The 26,717-nt window shown below is 37.3% G+C and overlaps 1 protein-coding gene across 2 annotated transcripts in view; it reads right to left on the bottom strand.

Moving 5' to 3' along the window:
• The window catches only part of SPOCK3 (SPARC (osteonectin), cwcv and kazal like domains proteoglycan 3), a 563,457-nt gene extending 538,418 nt beyond the window's left edge, over window positions 1–25,039 (bottom strand). Inside the window, exons 1-2 of one of the 2 annotated variants that reach the window (XM_039479200.2) lie at window positions 24,953–25,039; window positions 23,848–24,030 (exon numbers count right to left, since the gene is read on the bottom strand). In XM_039479200.2, coding sequence (XP_039335134.1) covers window positions 23,848–24,030 — 183 coding nt within the window. In that variant the 5' untranslated portion in view covers window positions 24,953–25,039. Of the gene's footprint in view, window positions 1–23,847; window positions 24,031–24,747; window positions 24,874–24,952 lie in introns of those variants that run through there. The other variant, XM_074397009.1, reaches the window with a different exon arrangement.
• Between the last annotated feature and the right edge of the window lie 1,678 nt (window positions 25,040–26,717).

Below are 26,717 nucleotides of genomic sequence, written 5' to 3'. Positions count from 1 at the left end.
GTCAGAAAGGCATCTGAATTTAGTTTCAAGAAGCCAAGAGAAAGGTAGACTAGCTTTTGTTAACATTGTGCTTGTCAGACTGGGGTTCACGTATTGGGTGACATGACATAGAATGTTTGATGTTACCAGAAAAATAGTGGTTTCTCCTGAACTCCCAATATGTCAGTTTTCTAAATAATATTTGAAAATACTATTTTTAAGCTGAATATTATTTTTAAGACAAATATGTCTTCTGATTCTTAAACTAGGCTTTAACGGATGAGTAGAATTTTTCACTAGTATGAAAATGGAACAGAATGCAAAAACCCTATGAATTTTAAATAAAAATGATATTTCAAAGATATTTCATAATACCAACATTGAAGAGTATTTCAATCTGATATGGTATGGAAATTAATCTTATTTTCTGTGTTTGGAGGCCAGAAGAAAAACTTTCATGTTTTTGTACATCCTTATGTTCAAAAACTCCCCACTTTCATTAAAGAGTTCTTACTGCCCTATTTAGAATACAAATTTTCTCAGTTCTCATTTTCTCACTTAAATAGCCAGATTATAAAATGTGGATGGATTCACCATCCATTACATAGAAGATCAATAATTTTGTACTGCATTACCTGAGAATGTAGGAGCATGTGCTTAAACACTAGCAAATTGGGGACACTCAAACAATTATAATATAAAAGAAAAAACTTTAAAACTTTAATAAATTTTGTATTTTTAATTTTTTTGAAATAAAGCAAAGTAGACATCACAGGATAAAAAGGCACAACTTCATTGGAATTTCTTATACTAATTTCTCACTCTGCCTTCTATTTTGAATTGCATATAGGGCAGTGAGGGTGCATCACAGGTTGTTCAGGTAGCAGCACCTGCAAAGGTCTTTGTCTGACCTTGCGGATATCCATCAAAACCTGTCAAGAAAGCAATTGTGGGAACTCTCCTTTGTTTACGAAAATCATCAGATGAGCAGGTTTTAGAAATAACTTCAATTCCTAGTCCTAAAAATTTTCGGTCTTTTCTCTCCATAGTGGGGATTCCCTATCATTCACTCTTTACACACACTTAATTTCTTATTGCTACGGAACATGCCATGTGCATTTATGTCTCTATAATTCTGCACATGTAGATCCCTGTCAGGTATGCTTTCTTCTACTTGTCCAAACAGCAAACTCCGCTCATTCATCAAAACACAGATTAAGTGTCATGGACTCCTTGAGGCCTTCATTGAATCACCTCCCACTACAGATGTAATTTGCATGTGCTTATCAATATTTCAATATTTCAATTTCTTCAACTCTTATAAGGATTTTTCAGGGAAGAGATGGCATGTCTTGGGTAGTGGGCTAAAAGTGGCACATATGATTATTTAAAAACAAAGGAGACTTTTCCACTTTTTTGACGTATTTTCAATCTCAGTGATTATTATAAATTCTATAAATATTAAAAGATAAATGTGTGTATTTAGCAAAGGACTTTAATTTTATACTGAAGAATGTTTGTTTTTGAAATATATTTTAGCAATTTATTATTTTCCAAAGTGTTTTCTCATATATTTGCTTATCTGATATTCATAATAATCTTCTAATTTCCTAAAAAACAAAATCATTCTCATTTTTAAAGGCTGAGTCACACAAATATATGACTAACTTTAGAGCAAAATAAATAAGTGTGGAAGGCCCTCTCTCTCTCCCCTATGTCACTCTGTACAAATATCTAAATAATTTTAATATCTGATCACATATTTCAATTATCGCATAGATACTTCTGATTTACTGGAAAATGACAGACCCTACATATTTTGGAAAACATGCTTAATCTAAATGTGGTTTAGTTGCCAATGAATGACTTTTATAAGTTCAACTTAATTTATAAATTATGTAATTGATAATGATAGAAATAATGATTAGCATATATTATGTACTTAATATACATAGTTGCATCACTATGACCTGGATGTGAGACACAGGATCAAAGGAGACAATTTTGGAGCTTTAAGATTTGACTGCACCTCTGGATTTTGGCCCTTGTTTTTGTCAATTTCTCCCATTTGGAATGGCTGTATTTACCCAATGCCTGTACCCCCATTGTATCTGGGAAGTAACTGACTTGCATTTGATTTTACAGGCTCATACGGTGAAGGGACTTGCTTGTCTTAGATGAAACTTAGACTTTCGAGTTAATGCTGGTATGAGTTAACACTTTCAGGGACTGTTGGGAAGGGACAATTGATTCTGAAATGTGCGGATATGAGATTTGGGAGGGGCCAGGGGCAGAATGACATGGTTTGGCTGTGTCCCCACCCAAATCTCATCTTGAATTCCCAGGTGTTGTGGGAGGGATCCCACAATTACCCACTAGGAGGTAATTACCCACTAGGACGTAATTGAATCATGGTGGGGAGGTCTTTCCCACACTCTTCTTGTGATAGTGAGTAAGTCTCATGAGATACGATAGTTTTAAAAAGAGCAGTTTCCCTGCACAAGCTCTCTTCTCTTGTCTGCCACCAAGACAGACATGCCTTTCATCTTCTGCCATGATACTGAGGCCTCCTCAGCCACGTGTAACTGTTTGAGTCCACTAAAACTCTTTCTTTTGTTAATTACCCAGTCTAGGGTATGTCTTTATCAGCAGTGTGAAAACCTACTAATACATGCATATATTGGAATATAGTAAATATGGTAGTTTTCATTTTAATAATAGACACTGGCATACTTCTAATCAATTGTTTTAATGAAACAATTTTCCTGTGCTGAGCTATGCAGATATAAAATAAAAACTTCAAGACTGATTTGCATTACTATTTACCAAATTGTTCAAACTTCTATACAATGTACAGTGTAAATATACTGCCTCTAGCATCATTTGGCAAATCTCTGACCACTATTTTCTGTTCATCTGCTTACTCTGGCCTTCCAGAAAATAACAACAATACCTACCTTACAGGGTTATTAATATAAACAAACATGTAATACATGACAAAACCAGTTCTAATATGTGATTTTTTTACTCCAAGGCACTACACTCTGGGTAATATTCATTTCAGATTTTTCACTACAGTTTTTCTCTTATCTATTTGACTTTACAAAAAAGATTTACTCTTATTCCTCTCAATACAGACAGAAATCTGGACTCAAAACCTTGATAATTTTAACATAAATCATTTTTTTCTATTAATATAGCTTTGCACAAATTGTATCTGTGTCAGTAAATTATTTAATGTAATTTAGAGAACCAACAGTCAAGGGACACATTTCTTCACCCACTACATCATAATAGAGAACAGAAATCACATTCAATTCAAAATACATTTAGAGTCATTTCGAAATTGATAAAGTACATTTTTTTGCAGTTTGCTTACACAATGTCATTAGAAATTATACTCCAGCGTACTAGAAATACATGATAAGGTTGAGGTATTTTATAAAATTAGAGTGATTTTTGAACGTTTTTCAAGATGCATGACAAAATACAAAACAAATGAAACAGAGAGCATTCACACATGCCTTTAAGAACTAGTTTAGAATATTTCATTTAGCGAGTACACCTGTCTGTAATGAAGATTTACAATCTAAATCTAAGCATTTTCTAGACATTTATTTAGAGAAATGTTAATACTGTCACTCGGCAGCATGTCATTGAATCACTTAAGTTTAGCATACATAGCCTGGTGTCAGCCTATGCTCACTGATGGCAAAGTAAATGGCAAAGTTGCTCTTCTAGGCCTCAGTTCCTTGCTAGAGAAAGAACTCTGCCCTTCTCAGGTAATTTAAAAAAAAATCAACCTAACGTTTTATTTTTGTCCACGGAATAAAACTGTTTACATGTGCAATTTCTTCCTATGTTTGTGCAAAAGCAGATGCAATTTTGTGTCACATGGAGTCAGAATGCCATACAGATATGTCACAATGTATTCAAAATTGTAACTATTTTTAAATCTTTTCTGCTATTTGATATTAAATATTCCGGGTTTTTCTCACGTCACAAAACTGCATTAATAATAACAGAAGTTCTAAGTGATAGTATAAGATTAACTCTCCCCATAACTTAGAAAACTTAAATATTTAACAAGAAAATTTTTATTTTATTGTGGTCTTTCGTCTTTTGACCAGTACATCTGCTATTTTATGGAGAAAATGGAGCTATAGTTTGAAACATAAACAGTCTGGCCAGAAATATTCATTTAAATATAACGGAGGAAATAGAAATCTCTTTTTTCCCCCATGATCAATTTCAACACCAATTATAAGCCAAAACATCATAGCTTCATAAATTCATAACCTTGTATTACCAGTGTTTGATGATGAAATGCTAAAAGATGATGCATCATGAATCTTGAATCCTTAGAAATCTTACAAAAGGGCACTAAAAGTATAAAATACCACATCACAATATAAATGAGCAGTCACCATAAAAAACGGTAAACGTCAAGGTGGCATTTCATCACATAGATGAGTTTATCTATTGCACTGTCACAAGATCGCATGATATAAATATTTTTATTTTTTATTATGATGAAAACTGAAAATAAAATCCAATACTATAAAATGCTATGGTAATATTGAAGCATTTAGAGTACATAATTTGATACCAAATTATGTACATTTCTGCTTTTGATTTTGAGTGTAGATGCCACCTTTACTAAATTGGCTGAGGATGTCTTCCAAGATGTAAAGTTAGAAGCGGTTTTAAGAATACAGCAAAGCGTAACATCATGAAACCGCCCAATAGGTAGTACTTATAATGTTTTCAGTATTGCATTTCTTACTGTTTCTATGTAGTTTAAAGAATGAAATACCTATAAACAATAGTTGTTATCTTTCTTAAGTATCTTTATAGCACAGATTATATATCCAGTTGTTTCTCATTAGTATTTTAGATTCTCCAGAGTTGAATGTATAACACTATACCATTATAAGCAAAAAAAAAATGTTTTCTGAGAAATTTTTATTTCAATTTTGTTTGGGGTACTAAAAACATTGTCATTTTTAAAATTTGTCAATAAAACTTCAAGTTACTTAATATATCTCAGATTATTTGCTTCTCAGTAACAATCACCTGGCTTTTCCCAAGTGATTGTTCTTACTATATTTTTATTATCAAATTAGACCTCAAAGTTAGCTTATAATAGATGCTCTTCCAGAAAACAGAAAGTGTATAAATTTCACTTTTCTCTAATTTTATATACAGAGAATGAATCTTAAGAGTGAATCTTAGAATCACTTGAGTCTTAGCAGCAGGTAACCAATGTTTCTTCTTAACTAAGATGTTTCTCATTTTTAGAAATTTTGAGTTCAGACAACAAGCAGCAGTGAAAATTCTTTAACTAGGTTTGAAAGCTTGCCTTGGGGCAGCTAATTTCTGTGATGACTTATGACAGAAATCCAGCAGTCTACTGTTGACATTTCATAGTAATTATAGATCAGGAGTTGGCTGCTCTGAAAAGCAAAAATGTGTTGCATATGACATGGCAAACCCTTGCTAATATATATATTTACTATGGTTCAAACACGGTAGTAAAAAGTGTTCTTGTAAAGTAAATGAGTTTAAATGCAAAAACCAAAATTTGGGAAAGACTGACTAGAAATTAAAATTGAACATGTACTCCATAACTGCCAGACTCAATAAAAAATTTCTACAGAGAAATAAGAAAAATGTTGTGTTAACAACTAATACTATTAACCTGGGTTGGGGTATTTATTCTAACTACTAACTCCTATATTTAATCTGCAGAAAATGGGTTATAGTTTGCTTCACTTACTCATATTTGAATGTTTCATGTGTATTACTTCTGCACTCCTGGAGTGCAAGGCACAAACCTCTGAGGAAACATGGCTTTTTCCACTGGTGACCCTGCCTCTCAAATAGTGCTCCAGGTAGTCATGGAAAAGACATGTTGCATTTGACTACAGAAATCACGGAAGAGGTCACAGAAAAAGAGAAACATAAAAATGGGTCGTGAAAAATGAGAATGAGGTAAGTAACAGGGCAAAGGCCTTCTTTTCCAGTAAAACAACTCACTATGAAGAAGACACAAAAAAAGAAAGAGCTGAAAATGTGGAATGCAGACAGGTGATTTGTATGAAGAACGCATGAGAGGAAATAAGGATAAAGAAGCAAATGTGGTTTGGAGGCAGGTAGTGAGGAGCTTTTGGATTTGGGTATAGGAATATTGGACATTGTTTGGTGTTGATATCTGAATAGAAAGTTCCTGGTGAGACCAGTCTATCATCAGGAACATCGTGGGTATCTGCGAAAGAGCTCATACTGCAGGATTGCCTTGATGAATTTACCACCATCCAGGATCTGGATTTCAGCCCTAAAGCCTCAGACACCTGGTTCTGTCAGCAGAAAACACATGTCGGGAAGACTGATACATTTGTTCCCTGAGGCTGAGCTACATTAAAATCAGAAATTTGCTGGGTGAGCATGGAATTAAAGAAAGGAAATTGTTTTCACCTGTACATGTTATAGAATATTAGACTAATGTTAGAAATGACCACTCTCTTTCCTTAGCACTGGCAAAGTTTGCCTGGGTAAATGATTTTTCTCTGTCTCATTTCAGAACCCTTCTGATGAACAGTCTTTCTCCAAGTATATGTTACAATATTTAAAGAGTCTCCAAAAGACTTAGGAATCACATGATCTCCCTCTAACTTGACTATACATCTACATGAACTGATCCATTATATGGAGTTTGCAGTTTATACACCAAAAACAATTCTGTTCACAGATTTTTGGAAGGCAACATAGTTGGCAGCTATATGCAATCCTATTCTGTAATAAATGAAAGAACGTATGGAAGCTTTTAAACAGAAGAACAAGATCGGAACTATGATTTGGGAAAAATTAATTGATCAAAAAAGCATTAGAGGTGCTTGCAGGCTGAGAGAAGCCTGAAAACATAAAGGTTATCTACACGACTAGCCTAAAGGATAGAAAATGAGGATCTGGCCCAAGGAAGAGTAAACAGTCTTGGATTTGAAGAATACTGCAGAGAAGACCCTGACAAAACATGCAAGTGATTTGACTGGGGACACTAGGAGAAAGACAGGAGTTGGAGGAATCAGCAATGATAAACTTCCTGTAATTACAAGATCACTGACAATTTTTTTGTATAGCTTTAAGGATTCTGTTTTGCAGAAATGACTTTCATTGCACAGCTCACTTTTACCTATGTTTTAACTAATCACAGCTGAGAACTATGAATTCTCTGAATATTATACACAATTTTTTGCATATCTAAATATTTTCTGAAAAAGTGACCACAGATGGCCTCAAATTCTGAGTTTCTGTACCTCAACATAATTAAGAATTTTTAGCCCAGAAGATTAGCTTTGGGAAAACATCAGTTTAATAAATGTAGAAACAATTCATTAATTATATTACAAAAGTAAACACTCATAATTGAATGACAGTATTATAGAAAAATCCTAAAATAAATACAAATAAGATCAGAGAATAAACTACTTTGCCAAACTAAACACATATACAAATTGCCTTAGCCAATGGCTTTATTAAAGACTGAGAAACAATTTGTTAAACACTGTGAAATAAAATGTATCTGGCTACTTTATTTGCCTTTTATTAAGGAATCTGAACTTTAAAATGAAAACAAAAGTTTGTTGAAGAAGAATTTGAGTATCCTTGGACAATTTTATTTACAAGGTTATTTCAGTTAAAAATTATAATACAGTTAACCCTCAGTATCCATAAATTTCACATCCATGCATTCAACCAACCACAGGCTGAAAATATTTAAAAAAAAAAAAAAAATGGATGGATGGATGTCTCTCTACAGAACGTGTGCAGATGGTATTTTTTTTCTTGCTATTTCTTTTCCCTAAAAACATACAGTAAAGCAGCTGGGCATGGTGGCTCATGCCTGTAATCCCAGCAGTTTGAGAGGCTGAGGTGAGCAGATCACCTGTCAGGAGTTCAAGACCAGCCTGGTCAACATGGTAAAACCCCATCTCTACTAAACACACACACACACACACACACACACACACACACACACACACTAGCTGGGCATGGTGGTGGGCACCTGTAATCCCAACTACTTGGGAGGCTGAGGCAGGGGAATAGCTTGAACCTGGGAGGCAGAGGTTGCAGTGAGTCAGTATCATGCCATTGCACTCCAGCCTGTGTGACGGAGTGAGACTCTGTCTCAAAAACAAATAAATAAGCACAGTAAAGCAACTATTTACATAACATTTATATTGTATCGGGTATTATGAGTAATTTAGAGGTAGAGTATATGGGAGAATGAGTGTAGGTTACATGCAAATACCATACTGCGTTATATAAGGAACTTGAGCATCCATGGATTTTGGTATCTCTCATGTTGGGGGTGTCCTGGAAACAATCTCCTGTGGATACTGAGAAGACTGTACATGAAAATGTTTCAAAAACCTGAAAAATATGCTACTGCAAATTTGCATAACATACATAATTCTATTCATATGTCCTTTACACAGCTTGATTTCTAGGAGACTTAGCCAATATTTACTTAAGAAACAAACTTGGTGGTAGATATATATAACTTATACCCAATTTAAAAATCAATCTGAAATACATACTTTCATATACTGAATGGCTATACATGATATGAACATTACAACATTGCTATAAAAATTAAACTGTAGATTTTTTTATTATGCCATCTAGGAGGAAATAGTTTCATTAAAGAAAAGAAAAAAAGTTCAACCCACAAACCACAAGGGTTTTAGCAAACAACAAACACAAATCAGAAACATCAGATTATAGTCCAAAAACAAAAAGGTGAAAATTAAATTATCAAAGTCTAATAACTAAGAACATTTTTTAATTACAACTTCTAAATCAGGCAACTACCTACCACTTAAAAGAACTACTGTTCACAAATATCTTACTTATGTTTCTAAGATGGCATATTTCTGAATAGCACTTAAAAGCTATTCAGGAGGCCGGGCGCGGTGGCTCAAGCCTGTAATCCCAGCACTTTGGGAGGCCGAGGCAGGTGGATCACGAGGTCGAGAGATCGAGACCATCCTGGTCAACATGGTGAAACCCCGTCTCTACTAAAAATACAAAAAATTAGCTGGGCATGGTGGCGCGTGCCTGTAATCCCAGCTACTCAGGAGGCTGAGGCAGGAGAATTGCCTGAACCCAGGAGGCGGAGGTTGCGGTGAGCCGAGATCGCGCCATTGCACTCCAGCCTGGGTAACAAGAGCGAAACTCCGTCTCAAAAAAAAAAAAAAAAAAAAAAAAAAAAAAAAAAAAAAAAAAAAAAAAAAGCTACTCAGGAGCACATAGGCTGAACAATCAGAAGTCAGGGAACTGCCCTTAGCTCAAAAATGATCCTGCATTATTAGCAAAGTAAGTGTCTGAGATCCCAAGTAAACATTAACTTGACCTCAGATGATGTGTTGACATTTTACTTGACTTCTGATCCTAGTTCCAGGAGTAGCAACGGGCACCAAGGGTGCTTTTGTCATCTTTGAGGGGAATGCCAAGCTTCCTCTAGAATTCACACATCAGAGCAAACAGCATATTCAATAAAGAGGTACTCCTTCCAAGAATAAACATAAGACTTTTTGTAGCAAAGCCAGGTGGCTTTCAGCTACTCAGGGCAAACCACACAGCTTTGAAATTAAATGTCCAGATCTCATTCACTGACCTAAAAACTGCCTTTGCTTCTCAATCATATTCCAAACTTGCTTCATGGCATACATTTAAGTTTTTTAATATATTTCCTAAAAAAAATGGGATATTCTTTTTCCTATCTTGACTACTAATTTGTTATTTGAATCAAACATGTCATTCCCCATAGACAACTTTCCCATTTTTAAAAGTTTTTATCTAGAAAAATACGTAAAGACAAAAAATATTTTAATTCTGAAATAAACAATTTTAAATGACAATAACATTAGCAAAGAAATTTAATATACATAATAAGAAATTCCAGGGGTAATATACTAAATGTGTGGTCTATGTACAAATATCACTTTGCCTAGTGTTACTTTCAAATTTCACAGCTTGCAAACTTGCACTTCCTTAGTTATCAATATGGAGTGTGTCTTTAATTCATAGTTTCAGTAAGCACAATAGTTCTTTAAAACTATCAAGTGTATAACATCTCAAATTCAAAAAAATATATTTTATGTCAAGGAAAAATGTCTCAGGTAATACTAGGTTAATGCTGTTGATACAATGTTCTAGAAAAGTTCTGCCTCAGGGAATGTTCATTTTAGATGTATCTGACTGCCTCAGGGACATCTGAGGATTGTATCAGATGTTGCCAAGGGCACCTTAGGCAGCCTTACTGGAAGACTAGCACGTTGCCTCTAATTTCACACTCTACTGTATGCCATGAAAGGCTATAAATATTATACTGATATTCTAAAACTGATTCGCAGCAGATGCTAATACCATGTGCTAAGGCAATTAGCAAGCTCATATTTCACAGTATACTGCCTATAGTACCCTATGTAAATATTTTGAAAGTCACAAAGTAGCCTGGTGATAGAAGAGTAAAAGTGAGCTGTGATTAAGGGAATATCAAATTACTATTTTTAGGAACTATATCTAATATTTTAGCAGTATTCAGACACACAACAGCATGCAATGTTTTATAACTCAGAAGACAATTAGATTAAGTTGTGGCATTTTTGGTTCCTCTCTCATTCCTGCTAAATGAGATTTTACTTATGTTAAGAATAAAGAACTCACAGAATTATCTGGAACATTCAACATACAGATTTCTAGTTGACTGAAAGATTTAATTTTCATCAGAGAATATTCCATATAACCATTTAGTTCACATACTTAGTATGAAATTTAGCATTATGTTCTCTGTAACTTAGAAATAAATTATAGAAATTACTGAATTTTAATTTATTCTATATTTTCTTTAGTGTAGATTAATTTTGCTTTTTGTTTTTTTCAGAAAAAAAAAAACTCCAAAACAGTATCCATGTTCAGTGTCATTGTTCATAATATCTTAAATGAAATTCTAGATATAGAGTACTTCAAAATATATGTAGACAACAAAATATTCTTAAAAATTTACATATATTCCAACATATCTTATATATGATAGGATTTCATTTTTAAGTCAATAACATTAAATGTCCCTGATATTCAACACAGAAAACTACATTTTCTACTAGGGCAGAGATTGGTAAGTTTTCTTAGAACTCATTCAACAGTGATTACAATTATATTGTATGTGTTGATTATACATAATAATTTGTGAACTTCTCAAATTTAATTTTAAAAAATAATTCAGTTTTCATTTCCATTTTACCTAATTTGATAATAGGAAGAAGTTAATGGCTCTTCAGCCAAAAACAAGGCAGGGTGGGGGCACAACTCTAGAAATTAAAAATTAGGCACAGCAACACTTTAAAAAACAGCTTCCAAAGATGTTAAATAAACTTACAAACCAAACAACAGCCACTATAATTTTTTTTTTTTTTTTTTTTTGCCACAGGATCTCACTCTGCCATCCAAGCTGTAGTGCACTGGTATGATCATGGCTTACTGTAGTCTCAACCTCCTGGGTCAAGCAATCCTCCCACCTCAGCTTCTCAAATAGCTGGGACCACAGGCATGTACCACTACCATCCAGTACTTTTTTTTTTTTTTTTTTAATTTTGCAGATAGGAGGTCTGGCTTTCTTGCCCAGGCTGGTTTCAAATTCCTAGCAGCAGATGATCTTCCCACCTTGGCCTCCTAAAGTTCTGGAATTATAGGCATGAGCCATCCCACCCGGCCTAGTATTTCTTTTAACAGCTATTTCTGACCACATAAAATATTCAGACCTGCACTGTGACATCAAAAAAGGTCAGTAATAAAAATGTCAGTAATATGCTGTAGTCAAATATAGTATCTCTATAGGGATAAACATTACTATTTGAACAGTATGTGATTTGAAGCTACTGGCATTTGTAAGACTAATGAAGGACAGGCAACTAGAAGTTTCCTACCACAGCTTCAAGATACATTGATCAAATTGTAGCAAGATCATAGTGATTCTGTATAAAGGACAGCACATTCTAATACAAACTACAAACCTTAATCACTTCCTTGGTTAAAAAGACTAACCGTAAGTCAAAAGATAGAAAGCCAAGCCAGACACAATGTGCAATGCCTGTAATCCCAACACTTTGCGAGGCTGAGTGGGGAGGATGGCTTGAGCCTAGGAGTTCAAGACCAGCCTAGGCAACAAAGTGAAACCCCAGTCTCCACAAAAATTAAAAAAAAAAAAAAAAAAAAATTTAGCCACCCATGGTGGCACACGCCTGTAGTCCAAGCTACTTGAGAAGCTATGGTGGAAGGATCACTTGAGCCCAGGAGTTCCAGGCTGCAGAGAGCTTTGATGACACCACTGCACTAAAACCTGGGCAACAGAGCAAATAGTGGACTATTTATTATTATTATTATACTTTAAGTTCTGGGGTACACGTGCAGAACGTGCAGGTTTGTTACATAGGAATATGTTATGGTGGTGTGTTGCACCCATCAACTTGTCATCTACATTAGGTATTTCTCCTAATGCTATCCCTCTGCATCCCCTAAATCTCTTACTCTTAAAAGATAAACAAAATAATTAAAATAACAAAAAAAAAAACCTATGTGAGCTGTCTGTAACAACTGATTTAAAGTGGTCAACTGCTAATTAAACAACCAACCAACCCATGGTCTTTAGAGTTGAAAAGTCATTTCAAACTTCACTAATTTTGAGCAGGTTGATCAAGCTTGGTGATACTGAGTTACATTACTTGTGAAAGAAGATTACTAATCTCTACTTTTTTGATTAAAAGATTTTCCAAAAAAGAAAAAAAAAACATGTAACCCAATTAAAAATGGGCAAAGGACCTGAATAGACATTTCTTCAGAAATGATATATAAGTAGCTAACAGTATATGAAGATATGCTCAATATTACTAATCATTAGGGGAATGCAAATCAAAACCATGAAATCAACTCACATCCATTCAGAATGATACCAAGAACAATAACAAAACAACGTAAATTAACAAGTGTTAGCAAGGATGTGAAGAAACTGGAACCTTTATTCATTGTGAGTAAGACTGTAAAACAGCATAACCACCATGGGACACAGTATGGCAGTTCCTAAAAACAAATTAAAAATAGAATACCATATGATCCAGCAATTCCATTTCTGAGTATATATCCAAAGAACTGAAAGCAGGATGTTGAAGAAATATTTGCATATCTATGTTCATAGCAGCATTATTTGCAATAGCAAAAAGGCAGAAGTAACCCAAGGTGTTTACTGACAAATAAGTGGATAAATGTGGAATATACAAATAATAGAATACTGTTTGATCTTTAAGAAAAAGGAAACCCTGTGACATGCTACAATATGGATCAGACTTGACATTAGGCTAACTAACAAAAGCCAGTCACAAACAGACAAATACTATTGTTCCACTTACAGATCTAAAGTAGTAACATTTGTAGAAACAAAAAGTAGGATGGTTTTTCCCAGGGGCTGAAGGAAGGGTGAAATGGGATGTGGTTAAATAAATATAAAGTTTCAGTTCCACAAAGAAAACGTTCTTGAGATTAGTCACAAAACAATGTGAATATACTTGACACTACTGAATTATAGACTTAAAAATGGCTATGCAGTAAATTTTATGTCAAGTGTTTTTTACCACAATTTAAAATTTTATGTCATGTGCTTTTTACCACAATTAAAAATTATATGTATAATTATATATAATTATATACAATGAATATAATTTAATAACATAAATAATAAAATTATATAGAGAGATTATACAAAGTGAGATAACATATTTAAAGTGTCTAGCATATAACAGATACCCCAAACAGCATTAAGAGATGAAGAAGTATTACTCTCCTATGTTTAAGGACAAAGTTTCTGGAGCCAAAATTCTACTACTGGAGGGAGAGCCCTGACCATATTTACTACCTGTGTGATCTTGGCCCTGAGTTTCCTCAGCTACACAATGGATTAAAAGTTGCACATTCCTTACAGGGATATTACTAATCAATACATTTTTCATAACTGGTCAGGCACAGTGGCTCATGTCTATAATCCCAAAACTTGGGGAAGCCAAGGGAGGAGAATCACTTGAGCTCTAGGAGTTCAAGACCAGCTTGGACAATATAGCCAGTCTCTATCCCTAAAAATTAAAATAAAGTGAACTTATAATACTCCTTGCATGTAATATGCCACATACAAGTGACTGTTATTATTATTATCAATTTCTAGACAAGAAAGACTGTCATTATATTTTTATTACTAAATTTTTAGCACTTACCTCATTTAACATTTTGGATGAATGTATTTTACCATCATCATCCTCTATAGCCAAAATAATTCAAAATTTAAGTTCCCATCCACATATAAAATATAGATCTTTTATGCATTTAGCTTGTTTTACAAAGTAATCTGGTTAGAAAAACAGCCATTAATTAAATTAAAATCTTTTAATTATTTTCAGTCAAATATCTAATAAAGTCGTATTTACTTTATAAATTCTGAGGCCACAGTTTTCCAACATATATTTTTCCATTTTTGGCATCTTGCTTACTATATACCCATTTAGTGCATTAGCACACTACTAACGATATTTTATTTAGACATAATTACCATACTTAGTTGGAATTTTCAGAAAATAAAATAAGGCAAAAAGAGGAATCCATGATAAAATAGTATAGAAAAGTTAAATATACTTTATTTTTTCCTTTTGTATTCAAAAACATCGATAAAGATGTGGTATGATTTTATTGACAAAATGCTATAATAATCTGAAAATAGAAATTATTAGCATGTAGTTCATTCCTAAATCCAAATAAAGAGCTTAGGGGAGTGCTGTGGAAAAAGAAGCAATTTTTGTATATGCCACTTGCTATTTGATTGTGTGTGTAAAATAGCTATGTATACCAAATGTAAGTGCCTTTTCTAAATTATGTCAGTAGTTAACCAAGCTACCAAATGTTCAAACCTAACAAAAAAAAATATAGTTACAGATTGCTGCAATAAAATGGTACTTAAATTTTATTTTCTATGTTGAAATAGCATAATTTAAATAATCAATAACTTTTCTAATCAGTTATGAAAAAAGAATACTGAATTTAATTATCTGTTTGACAATAAGCATAATATGGCTTAAAAATATTCAAAGCATACAAGCCACATACAAAAACGAAACTTCACACAGATTCTTAAGATTATTATTATTTATTCAACATGATGATTTTAAAACCAATAAATGAACTAATGAAATTTAATGATGCTATTACTGAAGGATCGAATAAAAAATTTTATTAGGTCATTATTCTTAAATTCTAAATCGAAAAATGTGCAATATATATTTGGAGGTGGGACACAATATTTCTGATTCAGACCATTATTTTCTTGATAAAGGAATCAGCTTGTGAGCAGAAAATTGAAGGCCAGATGACTTCTGGTTTAAGAATATTAGGGAAAGCATCAATCCTTTGGGAGAAATGACATGACTGCAAGGGAAAAATAACTGTATGAAGACTTTTTACCTACCCTTTTACCTTATATATCTGTAAATTATATTATTATTATTAATTTATGTATAATAAAATATTAAGCAAAATTAATTATCCCTTGTAATATAATCATGCCATGAATATGTATGAAAAAAAATATTAAAGTTTTTATTTATCAAGTAGGAAGAAGGAAAAAAAATCAAGGATCTCTCCAAAAAACAAAACCTGATAGACAAATAGGCCAATTCACCATCTCTGCTTATGATTCAGTTAAGGAGCTCAAGCATTCTAATTGCCAGCAATCTCCTATGTCAAGGGAAAAAAAACTCTAAAGATTAAAGGCTGTATGGGAATTCTGGCAAATCTGATTTGCTGCAGTTTTTATTTCCTAACCGTCCCAGAGATACTAGAACCAAAAAGACTGGTTTCTTTGCTTTCGAGCCTAAGAGTTGCATGAACCTGGCAAGGTTGTCACTTCTAGTATTATTTCGGCCAAATGTTGTTTGTGTTAATCACTTTCCTTTTTCTGAATCAGAGGAAATACAGCAGTAGCAGCAGGAGAGTATCCTGTTCTTTAATGAAGAGATGTGAGAAGTAAATTCTGATTATTTCCCACCAATCACCATTAATGCCTTAACATAGGAATTCCAGACCTACCACCGAAGACCTATAGCTCAAAAGAAGTTTCTCAGAAGACAGGCTAAATGATTTCACCAAAGGAAAACAGCATTGGTCAGTAGACGCAGGCTCTCCTTAACATGGTAACTTTTTGGATAGTCTTCTTTGGTTTTCGACCTTCAAAATTTCCTCTTAGAAATTAGCACACTACTACCTGTCACCAAACTCCTACACCTAGAACCTTATGTACTAAGTGTCAGTTCTGTCCCAACCAGCACTACTCAAGCGTGTCCATAATGGCTAAGAGGATAACGGGATAATATGGAATTCAAAAGACTAATTAGGGAAGGAATCAATGGACAGGCAATGATTAAAAAAAAAAAAAATCCCGTCAGAGGACACAGGGGTGAAGACCGAGAATATCTTCAAGAGCTATTGAGATGACTGAAAGAGCATCACCAGGTATCACAGTCACCAAAATTTTCTCCTAGTGCTGAGTATTGCTTGCTTTCTTTTAAGGCTCAGTCATTCCCATTAAAGATTAAATTTCCCTGTGTCCCTTGCAGCTAGGTGTTGATATGTAACTAAGTTCAGGCCTGTGGGATACAAGTAGACATCATGTGTGATCACTTTCAGTTCAATTCTGGGACAAAGTGATTGTCCTAGATTTTCTCTTAAACCTCTCCTGCTAGACTGGAAATGGCCATTAATAGAGAAGCTTGCTTAAGGGAGTTACCATGAAGCCCAGGCTGGACACCTACTTCTTGATGGTCTCATGTTTGGTCAGCAGAATTCTATAATTTCTCAGGTACTCTGATTCAGGGTCTCCTTTCTACAGGAACTGAATCTCTCTCTAACCAATGCATTGGCAGCTGAGTCAGGTGGAAATGAAAGAAATAAATCTGAACTGTTGGTAAAGTATCTGAACTTACCTACACAACCATTAATTGAAGTTGAAGAAGGGAAGATACTAGTGCTTGATATTACCTATTAGGCAGCAAAACTATTTAAAGATATCAGAGTGACAGAATTATGCTGTCAAAGAGAAACACAGAAAAAGAATTGGACAAATTGGGAGAGGGAGCACTGTGATGCACGCTAATGTCACCTGCTGTTGACTCTTCTGAAACTGAACATGACCGTTTGGACACAGAATTTCTATTTTGACACATTTTGGAACTTGTAGGACTTAAGTGGTTTAATACCTATAACTTTACATTTTATAAAAATTGAATTTTTATTTAAATTACAAAACTAGGCTTGAGGTGATCAGAAATGGAACTGGCCAATAAAAGACAACACAGTTCTAAAAAACCTTTAGGTAAGGATGTTTCAATTGGTAATGTGTTTTGAATATAATGTACCCTCATTTAGTAAATATTTTCTAGTGATAACTCTGAGACAATTATTGTGGTAATGCCAGGTGAATTACAGGACTGTGGAGAGGAAAGGAGACTACAGTCTGAAGCTGTAAGGAGTTCACAGTCTAATGGGGTGTCCAAATCTGTAAACTAGAAGAGGCAGAAGGGAGAAAAGATGATTTTCAGAAATGAAAAAAAGACATATAACTACTCCAGGAGCTTACAGAACTTGGATAGTGTTTATAGAAGTCAAAGATCAGCCTTTAAAAATAAGTACATAAAATGAGATAAAATTATGACCCAGATCATGAAAACTAAAGTTGTATAAGAACATGTCACTCTGAGTCACAATCATAAGATCTAAAAGCATCCAACCCCAAAGTCTTACTGTCAGAGTAGCAAAATAAATGCTTTATAGCAGTACACGATGTTCCTTTTGTATATCTAGCTAAAAAGTTTAAATATGTAATCCCAAACAAGCTGACTAGCTGTAAGAAACAGAAAAGCACACTGTGTCCACACATGTAACAGTAAATGAAATCAACTTCTCAAGTTATAAGATGCACAAAACCTAACCAAGAAAAGAAAACAAAAAACAAAGAAACTTAACATGTCTTAACATTTTGGGGGTGGGTAGACGGATATTGGTGTTCTACTCAACATGTTATATATAATAACTACACACATATATGGTGCATACAAAAACAACTTATAGCACAATATGTAATTGCCTCTGTTTTTTGATTAATCTGTTATCAACTTGACATACACACATATATATGTAACAGATATACATTCATGCATGAATCTACATAGACTTATAAAACATATGTAACATACACAGAGTAATTTGTTTCTCTTACTTACAGTTTTATACTTGGCTACACTTTTCTAATCATTCGCTGGAAGTTAGGAGAGCCAGAGAGTTAAAAGTATTGTTTTATCCTCTTTAATTTCTGTTTGGATAACCCATGGAAAATGGACTAAAGTTCTGTGATCAATTCACAGCTCCGGACAGAGTATGATAATGTCATACCAGCAAGAGCTAAGATTCCCTCCAGAAACAAGCAGATGAGTGGACATTCTCTGACCTGCCTTCTTTCATCATGTGACAACTGATGACAAAACCAAACTTAAATCCTGACTGGTAAGCATGATAGTGGTCGCAGTAGCAGGTTTAATAAACAGGGGGGTGGAATTGATACTATGATCATGGCTTACGTGGTATCCTGATGACGGAAACAACACTCAGGATGCTGTCAAGCCTAGCTCTTTGCTGCTGTACTCACTGGCCCCAGAATTGTCAAAGGTTGCCTACTGCTTCTCTTAAGAGGTCAAGTGCCTCTCTCGATTAAATCTCCCCGTGACTTAAACAGTATGAATAATCGTCCAATAAAAATACTACTGCATGCTACAGTCTTCACCAACTCTATCTGCAAATAGATACACTATATTCACAAGCTTTTAAGTAAACATAGTGCCCATAATCACCATAAAAGCAAAAGAGAGAAGAACACTCATGATAATGCACTCAATTAACTGTGAAGAATTCCCATGAAATGCCTGTGTTCTCAACTACAGTGAAGTACAGGTAACTATTACGAGGGTTACAAATATTGCTCCATAGTGAGAAACACTGAAAATGTACATTTTCATAAGAATTGGATCTCCATTATTGAGAAAGCATTCTTAGGCAGAAAGTAGTTTATTAAATATATCCAAATTATTAATAAATGTTTAATTTTATTTTTGATACATGCTGTTGAAAAGTATAATAGCATAACTTTGTTGCCAGAAAAAAAGGATCCTTCAATGGTAAGGGTACGCATGGGACTCAAGAAATACAACCAGGGCACATCATAAACCTAAAAAATGTACCGAGAGAGCATTCCTTAAAGATTCTCATTGCTTGAATTTTAATGTTCTCTAGAGCCGTAGGATACTTTATTTTGCATAGCCATAGAAACCAATTGTTGTATTTACTTTCTAACAACAGTAGAAGTTGACAGACTCTAGGGAACCTTTACTTCTCTGTAGCCCACTAAGTGCCAGGAAATATCCCTCACCATCAGCCATTATCTCTTAAATAATCCATACACTTAAGAACTTCACCTTAGATGAAAAAGGAGAATAAAAAGAAAACAAAATTATAATGTTCTACTTACTATTCAACAGCCCCAAATCAGGTATTTTTTAAAAGTCAACATATATTGAGTGCCTCCGAGACACGTCAGCCTGTATTTTATATTTTTCCAATATTCTACATGTCCTTAAGCTTATATTAAGGTTAAATTTGTAAAGTTAAATTGTAGAACCTTATTATTGCATTAAATATATCTGAAGGATATCAAACATCACTGAAGGAATAAATGTAAACTGAAGTTTATTATGGTTTTCGCAACACTAAACATTCCTTAAAACAAAAAGTTCAAAATGGGCCCCAGGTATTTCTATTGAAAAACAAATTTAATCTAGAACTATTTGAATTTCCATTAAAGGGCACAATCCTGTTTTTATTATATAATGTACGTAAAAATTAGCATGGCCATCATTCCTCTTTTTTCTGGTTCCAAAATACAGTATTTGAGAGCTTCTCATATTCTATGTTTGTCATCCCTAATAATTGCATGTATTTCAGTAAAATCAGTAATGGATAATTTTGATAATGTTATACCATGTATTACTAATAAATTTATTGGTTCCAAATTCCACACTCATTTATTACATGATAAAGGGTATGGTTTAATTAAACTATAAAATATGTTTGAAATATGCAATACATGAGCCACCTGAGCTAATAATTCAGTTTCCTCATAATGATCCTGATTTCCAATTCTCCTAATATATTCACAAGAATGGGATTAATGAATCCTTTACTCCAGCTCTGGGAAAAGATAATGGTATTACCGCAATTTTCCCAAGGAGGAATCTTGCGTACTTAATTTTATCACTACCCAACAGGGCCCCTCATCAAAAAAAAAAAAAACAAAAAAGCATGAACCAGTATATCTACTGAATATATCCCATTGTTGAGAGAGTTATATGGAGAGGTCAGGGAGGAATAACATGGGGAGAAATGCCAGATATAGGTGATGGCGGATGGAGGCAGCAAACCACATTGCCATGTGTGTACCTGTGCAACAATCCTGCATGATCTGCACATGTACTCCAGAAACTAAAGTACAATTTTTAAAAAATTACATAATTATAACCTAAGTAAAGCATGCTGGTCCTATTTACTGTACTTAGGTTTAAATGTGTTGACTTTTCTGCATCTTTAGATTATGTGAAACTTTTATGTTTTCATAAAACATAGATATTAAAATGTCTATCAGAATTTTGATACTAATAACCAAATAAATTAATAACTTTCAAAATAGTGAAAGCTCTTTACATCTATAGCATTAAACATGGTACATTCCAAGGTCCTTCAAAAGGCCAACAAAGGTAACAAACTATTCAACAGACATTGCTAGCATAGAGTAGTCAAAAGTCTTTGAGGTTTCTTCTGCATTATCACCTTCTCACTGTAAGCTTGTCTTTGCTGTCATTACTTCTATAGCATTTATATTGGGGAAATCGAGAAAATGAGCCTCAATGACAGTGGTTCTCATGCTCACCTACTCTCACATAACTCCATCCATGCCCTTTGCTCCTAAAGCTTTCTTATAAATAAATATTTACACATTACATATAAAATAAAGAGTAACGTTTCTAAATCATTCAATCTAAATATAATGCTAAATTATATTTTTAAATTATTTCAGATAGTTTTCAAATGTATTTCAAATGCTGCTTATGTTAAACAGTCACTTGGGAAGAAAAAAAAATAAGGATTAATCTCAGCAACAATTACGCTGATGCTTTCCAAGGCTTTTTTTTAAATAAATAAATTAATATGGAGTGAAAAAAGCACAAATGTACCTCACAAATAACATGGGGGGAAAAAGCACAAATGTACCTCACAAATAATATGGGGAAAAAGGCACAAATGTTAAACTGTTTCTCAAAGAAGAGGTTCATTCAGAATTCCATGTTTCTTTGCCCTCATATCAACTGAGTACATAAATCCACTATTTATCAAAGCTCATGCAGAACATTAAAAGGTAGATTCATTCAGTCGAGTATATTTCAAGTAATGCCTTATCACCACGTGCTTCCAGCTGCAAATGAACTGAAAAATAACATCCTGAAAGCTACAGGAAAGATTATTAAGCTAATAATTCCCCAAAATGGAAAGAATATGCATAAATAGCGGTGGGATGGAAGCTCTAGATAAGGATTCTGTAATATGCACTCTGAGCTATTATTTGAGAAACCACACTGTCAGCATACATTTCATCATGTTAAGAATAAGCAACAGGTGGTTCACGGGTAAAACATGATAGCGTTTATCTGCTCCATGCCCTGTAGAAGTCCTTTACAAAAATGTAACTGTCTTATTAAAATGGTAATACTCAAACCTGATGAAAGTTTTTCCAATACATCAGTATTATATTTTTAGGTATTGCATATACTTCAAAACAGATATTTGCTTACAATGTATCAGTAAATCCTTTTGAAAATTTATGTACAATTTTGATGGACTTTTTGCTTGAGATCAGAGAAGAACATCTGAAAATGATATAGCAATAAAATACTGTCTACAGAAATTGCATAAATTTTAGCATATTTTGTTCTATAGTAGACAACTCAGCTTGTCTCCATAAACACATTCACAAACTGTCCAACTCACTCAATAATTGAATAAACTAATTTGAATAAAGTAAGAGAATACGAAAATACTCAAAATTTAAAATACAATTTAGAGAAGAAAGCTTTCATGTCTGCTCCTGGTGAAGGTTATTAGTACTCCTACAGTTCTCCCACTGAGGAATCTTTTGCAGTTGATTTTATCACTATCAAACGGAGCTAAACAAAGAAACAAACAAAAAGAAAAAAAAAAATAGAAAACAGCATGCAACCGGTATCCACTAGACATATCCCATTGTTGAGAGGGGTTTCAAAAATTCATTTCTAAAAGATTTTCAAGCAGCCATTAGATAATGAAATGCCATAATGTGAAACAATGTTCAAATACTTATAAAATGTTCAATAACGTTTTTGCCAAATGAGGGCATGATAAACCAATTTCGTTAGGTGTAGGAATATCTCACTTGCTTGCCTCTTTCCTTGTACTCAATATAAGTATAAACTTAAATAACGCAAAAGTTATGCTTTTATAAGGGCATTTATTTAGCAATAAAATGATGCTTAAGCTTTGTTCATCAAGTATGTACGCAAAGTTCTCTGTTAAATATTCCCAATCAACTGGCTACACCTAATGTTAAAGTAAGAATGAGTGTTTCTTCAGGAATGGCTCTGCTGGGTTTGGCTGTCAGCTACCTCCTGGAGAGGCTGAGAGACTGGGTTAGGGGAGGCCGCATGGAGCTAGCTTAGGCTCCGGTTCATTTTCCCCAGTGGTGCCCAAGTCAGAGCTGATGGCAGAAGTTACCCATCATCTCCAGGCAGTGCACTGCAGATGGACTCCACGAGAAATTCCCTCCAGTGTCACGTGAACGACTCGCCACGTGCCTGTGAACCTGTCCCGCTGCAGGTCAAGCGGGCTGGGGGCGGGGACCCACCATCAGGGCGGCCTCTTCCCGGGACTGCCAAAGTTCAAGGCTTCCACGTGGGCGGCTCTCACCCGGCTCAGCTCACATCAAGTGAGGAAACTAAGGACTGGCTTCAGGGGCTCTGAACCTGGCTCTCCCTTAATCTCGGTGGTGAAAACTCCACGGAGGAGGTGGGGGGGGGTCTACGGTTTAACCCCTTCATGCTGCCACGGACCCCCGCCCATGCACCCACTCCCCGAAGACCTCAGGGCACCGATCCATGTTGGAATAAAGCGAAATTAAAGTGCATTACGAAGTGTTGTGTATTAAAGTCACGCCGAAGCGTAAACCTGGCCGACCCTTTAGGTCGCCGGAGCAGTTCAACGAGCGCCTGCTGGGGCCGCCTGCTGGGGCCGCGGAGAGCGGAGCGTGGCTTTCAGGAACCTTCCCTCAAATGTCTTAACGGATCATTAGTGAAGGGATCGATCCCTGGGACTTTCGCAGCGACACCGCGCACTGGCTCCGAGGCTGGCGACGCCCCTGGGAGTTGCGGAGGGAGCGCCGCGCTTTCAGCCTCTGCGGAAGGAGCGCGCGGAGAGAGCGGGCGGAACCCGAACTCGGTGCGGGAGGAGGGGCGGGACCCAGCGGGACCCATTGAGACCCGAGCCCGGCGCCGCCGAGACGCAGCCGGGGAACCGGACGGGAGAGGCCGCGAGCTGCGCGCCCCGGAGCCCGGAGCCGCCCCCCACCCTCACCCACGCGGCACTCACGTCTCGGAATTTGTTCCAGCGCCCGGCTTCCTTGTCGTACTGCGAGACGGTGCTGAGCCACTGCTGGTCATCCAGGAAATTGCCGCCGTCCGAGCGCCCCCCGCCCGCGATCCCCGCGGCGGCCAGAGCCTGACTGCACCAGGCGGCGGCGCACACGCACAGCACGGCCGGGACCCGCAGCATCTGGGGGGACACGGGGCGCGTTAGCGTCGGCGAGGGGCAAGGCCGGGCCCGGGGAGCTGGGCGAGCCGCGGCGGGCGCGGGGGAGACCGGCCGAGGCCGCGCGTCCCTCCCCGCAGGCTGCGCCCCACGGCGCCGCGCTCACGCGCAGCAGACCCGGGAGGAGGGCGGCCGGTGAGGTCGAAGACCCGGGAGGAGGGCGCAGGGTGAGGACGGACCCCGGGAGGAGGGCGGCGGGTGAGGACGGAGCCCGGGAGGAGGGCGCAGGGTGAGGAAGGAGCCCCGGGAGGAGGGCGCAGGGTGAGGAGGGAGCCCCGGGAGGAGGGCGCAGGGTGAGGACGGACCCCCGGGAGGAGGGCGCTGGGTGAGGACGGACCCCCGGGAGGAGGGCGCAGGGTGAGGAGGGAGCCCCGGGAGGAGGGCGCAGGGTGAGGACGGACCCCGGGAGGAGGGCGCAGGGTGAGGAGGGAGCCCCGGGAGGAGGGCGCAGGGTGAGGACGGAGCCCGGGAGGAGGGCGCAGGGTGAGGACGGACCCCCGGGAGGAGGGCGCAGGGTGAGGACGGACCCCGGGAGGAGGGCGCAGGGTGAGGAAGGAGCCCCGGGAGGAGGGCGCAGGGTGAGGACGGAGCCCCGGGAGGAGGCAGGTGGCGTGAGGACGGAGCCCCGGCCCCAGCCCCAGCCCCGCCGCCAGGGCGCCCCGGCACTGCCCCGCACCTCACCTTGTCGGGAGCCCCACGGCGCCCGCCGCTCCCGCGGAAGCGCAGCCCGGCTCTGCCAAGTCGCCGCGCTCCGGAGCCGCACGCGCCGCCGTTTGGCGCCGTCCACTCCGCTCCCTCCCCGGCGCCCGCCCGCCCCGCGCGGCGCTCCGCGCACTCCCCCGCCCCCCCCCTCCCGCGCTTCCTCCTCCTCCCCCTCGCGTCCCACCTTCCTCGCGCGGGAGCCGCGGCGGGACGCTCGGCCGGAACCCGAGGACGAGGTGGCTGCGCGCCTGGGAACCCGGACCCGCTCCGCCCCCTCCCCCTCCTGCGAGGGGCCCGCGTGGGAGCCGCCCGCCCACCCCGCGCGCGGGAGGAACACGGCGCGCAGCTCTCGCGGCGGCTCTGCCACAGTCTCGGGCGCGCGGGCCGGCGCGGGAAAGGAGGAGCAGTGCGGAGGAAAACTTGCTGGGTCTGCAGGCTCGAATCCCCGCGCTTCCCGCCCTGAGGGCCTCCGGCACCCAGCTCCGCCCCCCGGCGGTGCCGGATGCTCGGGAGGTCTGGGGAGAGCGCTGTAATTTCGGAAAATTTAAAGTTTGTGTGAAATTCCGGATTATCACCGAAAGCGAAGTTTCGTGTTAAAGGTGGCCGCTTCTTGTTTTGTTTTTTCTTTCATTTTTTAAAGAGAGAAGCATCACCAGGTAAGGCGTTGGAGAAAACCCCTGTCTCCCACATGCTCTACCTTCATTTTTCTCTTTATAAAAACTCCCTGGCAACTGCACTTTACAATGTAGACCCTGAATCAGAAACTTTTAAAGCCTACTGTCTCCCTCCTGCAAAACCAGAAGAGAGTTTTGAAGCCCAAAACCCGATTTTGTATTCCACAGTTCATTTATGACAAAATACTGGCTTTCCATGTCTTTTCGACAGACTCTAAATAAACTGGGAGGAAATCAGTAATTAGCCCCCTGTAGAGAGAATCGGATACAGAGAACCTCTCATATTTAGAGGATTCAGGGGAAGTGAATATTTCACGTAAATCTACAAATGGCTGCAAGCCAATAGACTGCGATAATATTCTGTATCACTATTTGAATTATTAGAGATTTCAGCCAAAACTACATCTCCCAAAGTTATGACCTTTGAAAATTTCTAGTAGCCTCCAAACTTAAGATATTTGAATAGCAGCCGTACACTTAAATGTTTGGAGGCTACTAGAAATTTAGACTAGATTGATGCAGTAACACAGTAAATGTAAGTACATTTACTGTATGATGGTTAATATTAACTTATTAATATTAATAAATCTATTAATGATTAAGATTAATTTCTTTTTTAATGTAATATTTCCAAATGAATGCATAATACGTATGGTAGGAAATATGTATGTAATAGAAAGAAATTACTATTTTTAACTTAGAAAAAAAGATATTTTTCTCAGTTGCCCCCATTTCTACTGTGGTGAATGGAGAAAAAGCATAGAACTTACTACTGCAATTCATGGGAGCCCTGACTGACACAAGCAAATGTCAGAAAACTCTTTAAGAATGTAGATGTATGCTAATTCTTCAAAGATATCTATTTTATCCTGTCCACAGAGGGTCATTGCCATGTAGTTGACATATTTAAATTCTTGTTTACTACATTTATCAAGACAGTATTAGTGGTGGTCCATCCTCCACTATCACCGTTTTCTTACCTTCTGGTCCTTCCACCTCCTACACTCTCACCCTTAGCTCTCTACCTCAAAATTTGAAATACTTACTTCTTAATATCTCATTATGGTTTATAATCTCATTATTTCTAAATTTAAATCAAATAGGGAAAGCACAGAAATTGCTTTCTATGAGAAACTGATACTTGACAGAAGTCAGTAATTTTAAAAGTAAAAATGACCTTCGAACCTTTGTGACTTACCTTTACAAAAGTTGCTATTAGCCAGAAAATATTTGGTGAGGAATGATGCTCTAACAGTCATCCCTTTCAGCATCTGC

The sequence above is a fragment of the Saimiri boliviensis genome, chromosome 3 (genome assembly GCF_048565385.1).
Source record: "Saimiri boliviensis isolate mSaiBol1 chromosome 3, mSaiBol1.pri, whole genome shotgun sequence".
NCBI lineage: Eukaryota > Metazoa > Chordata > Mammalia > Primates > Cebidae > Saimiri > Saimiri boliviensis.
The sequence above is the reverse complement of the archived record's forward strand: the minus strand, read 5'-3'. Positions and strand labels throughout refer to the sequence as shown.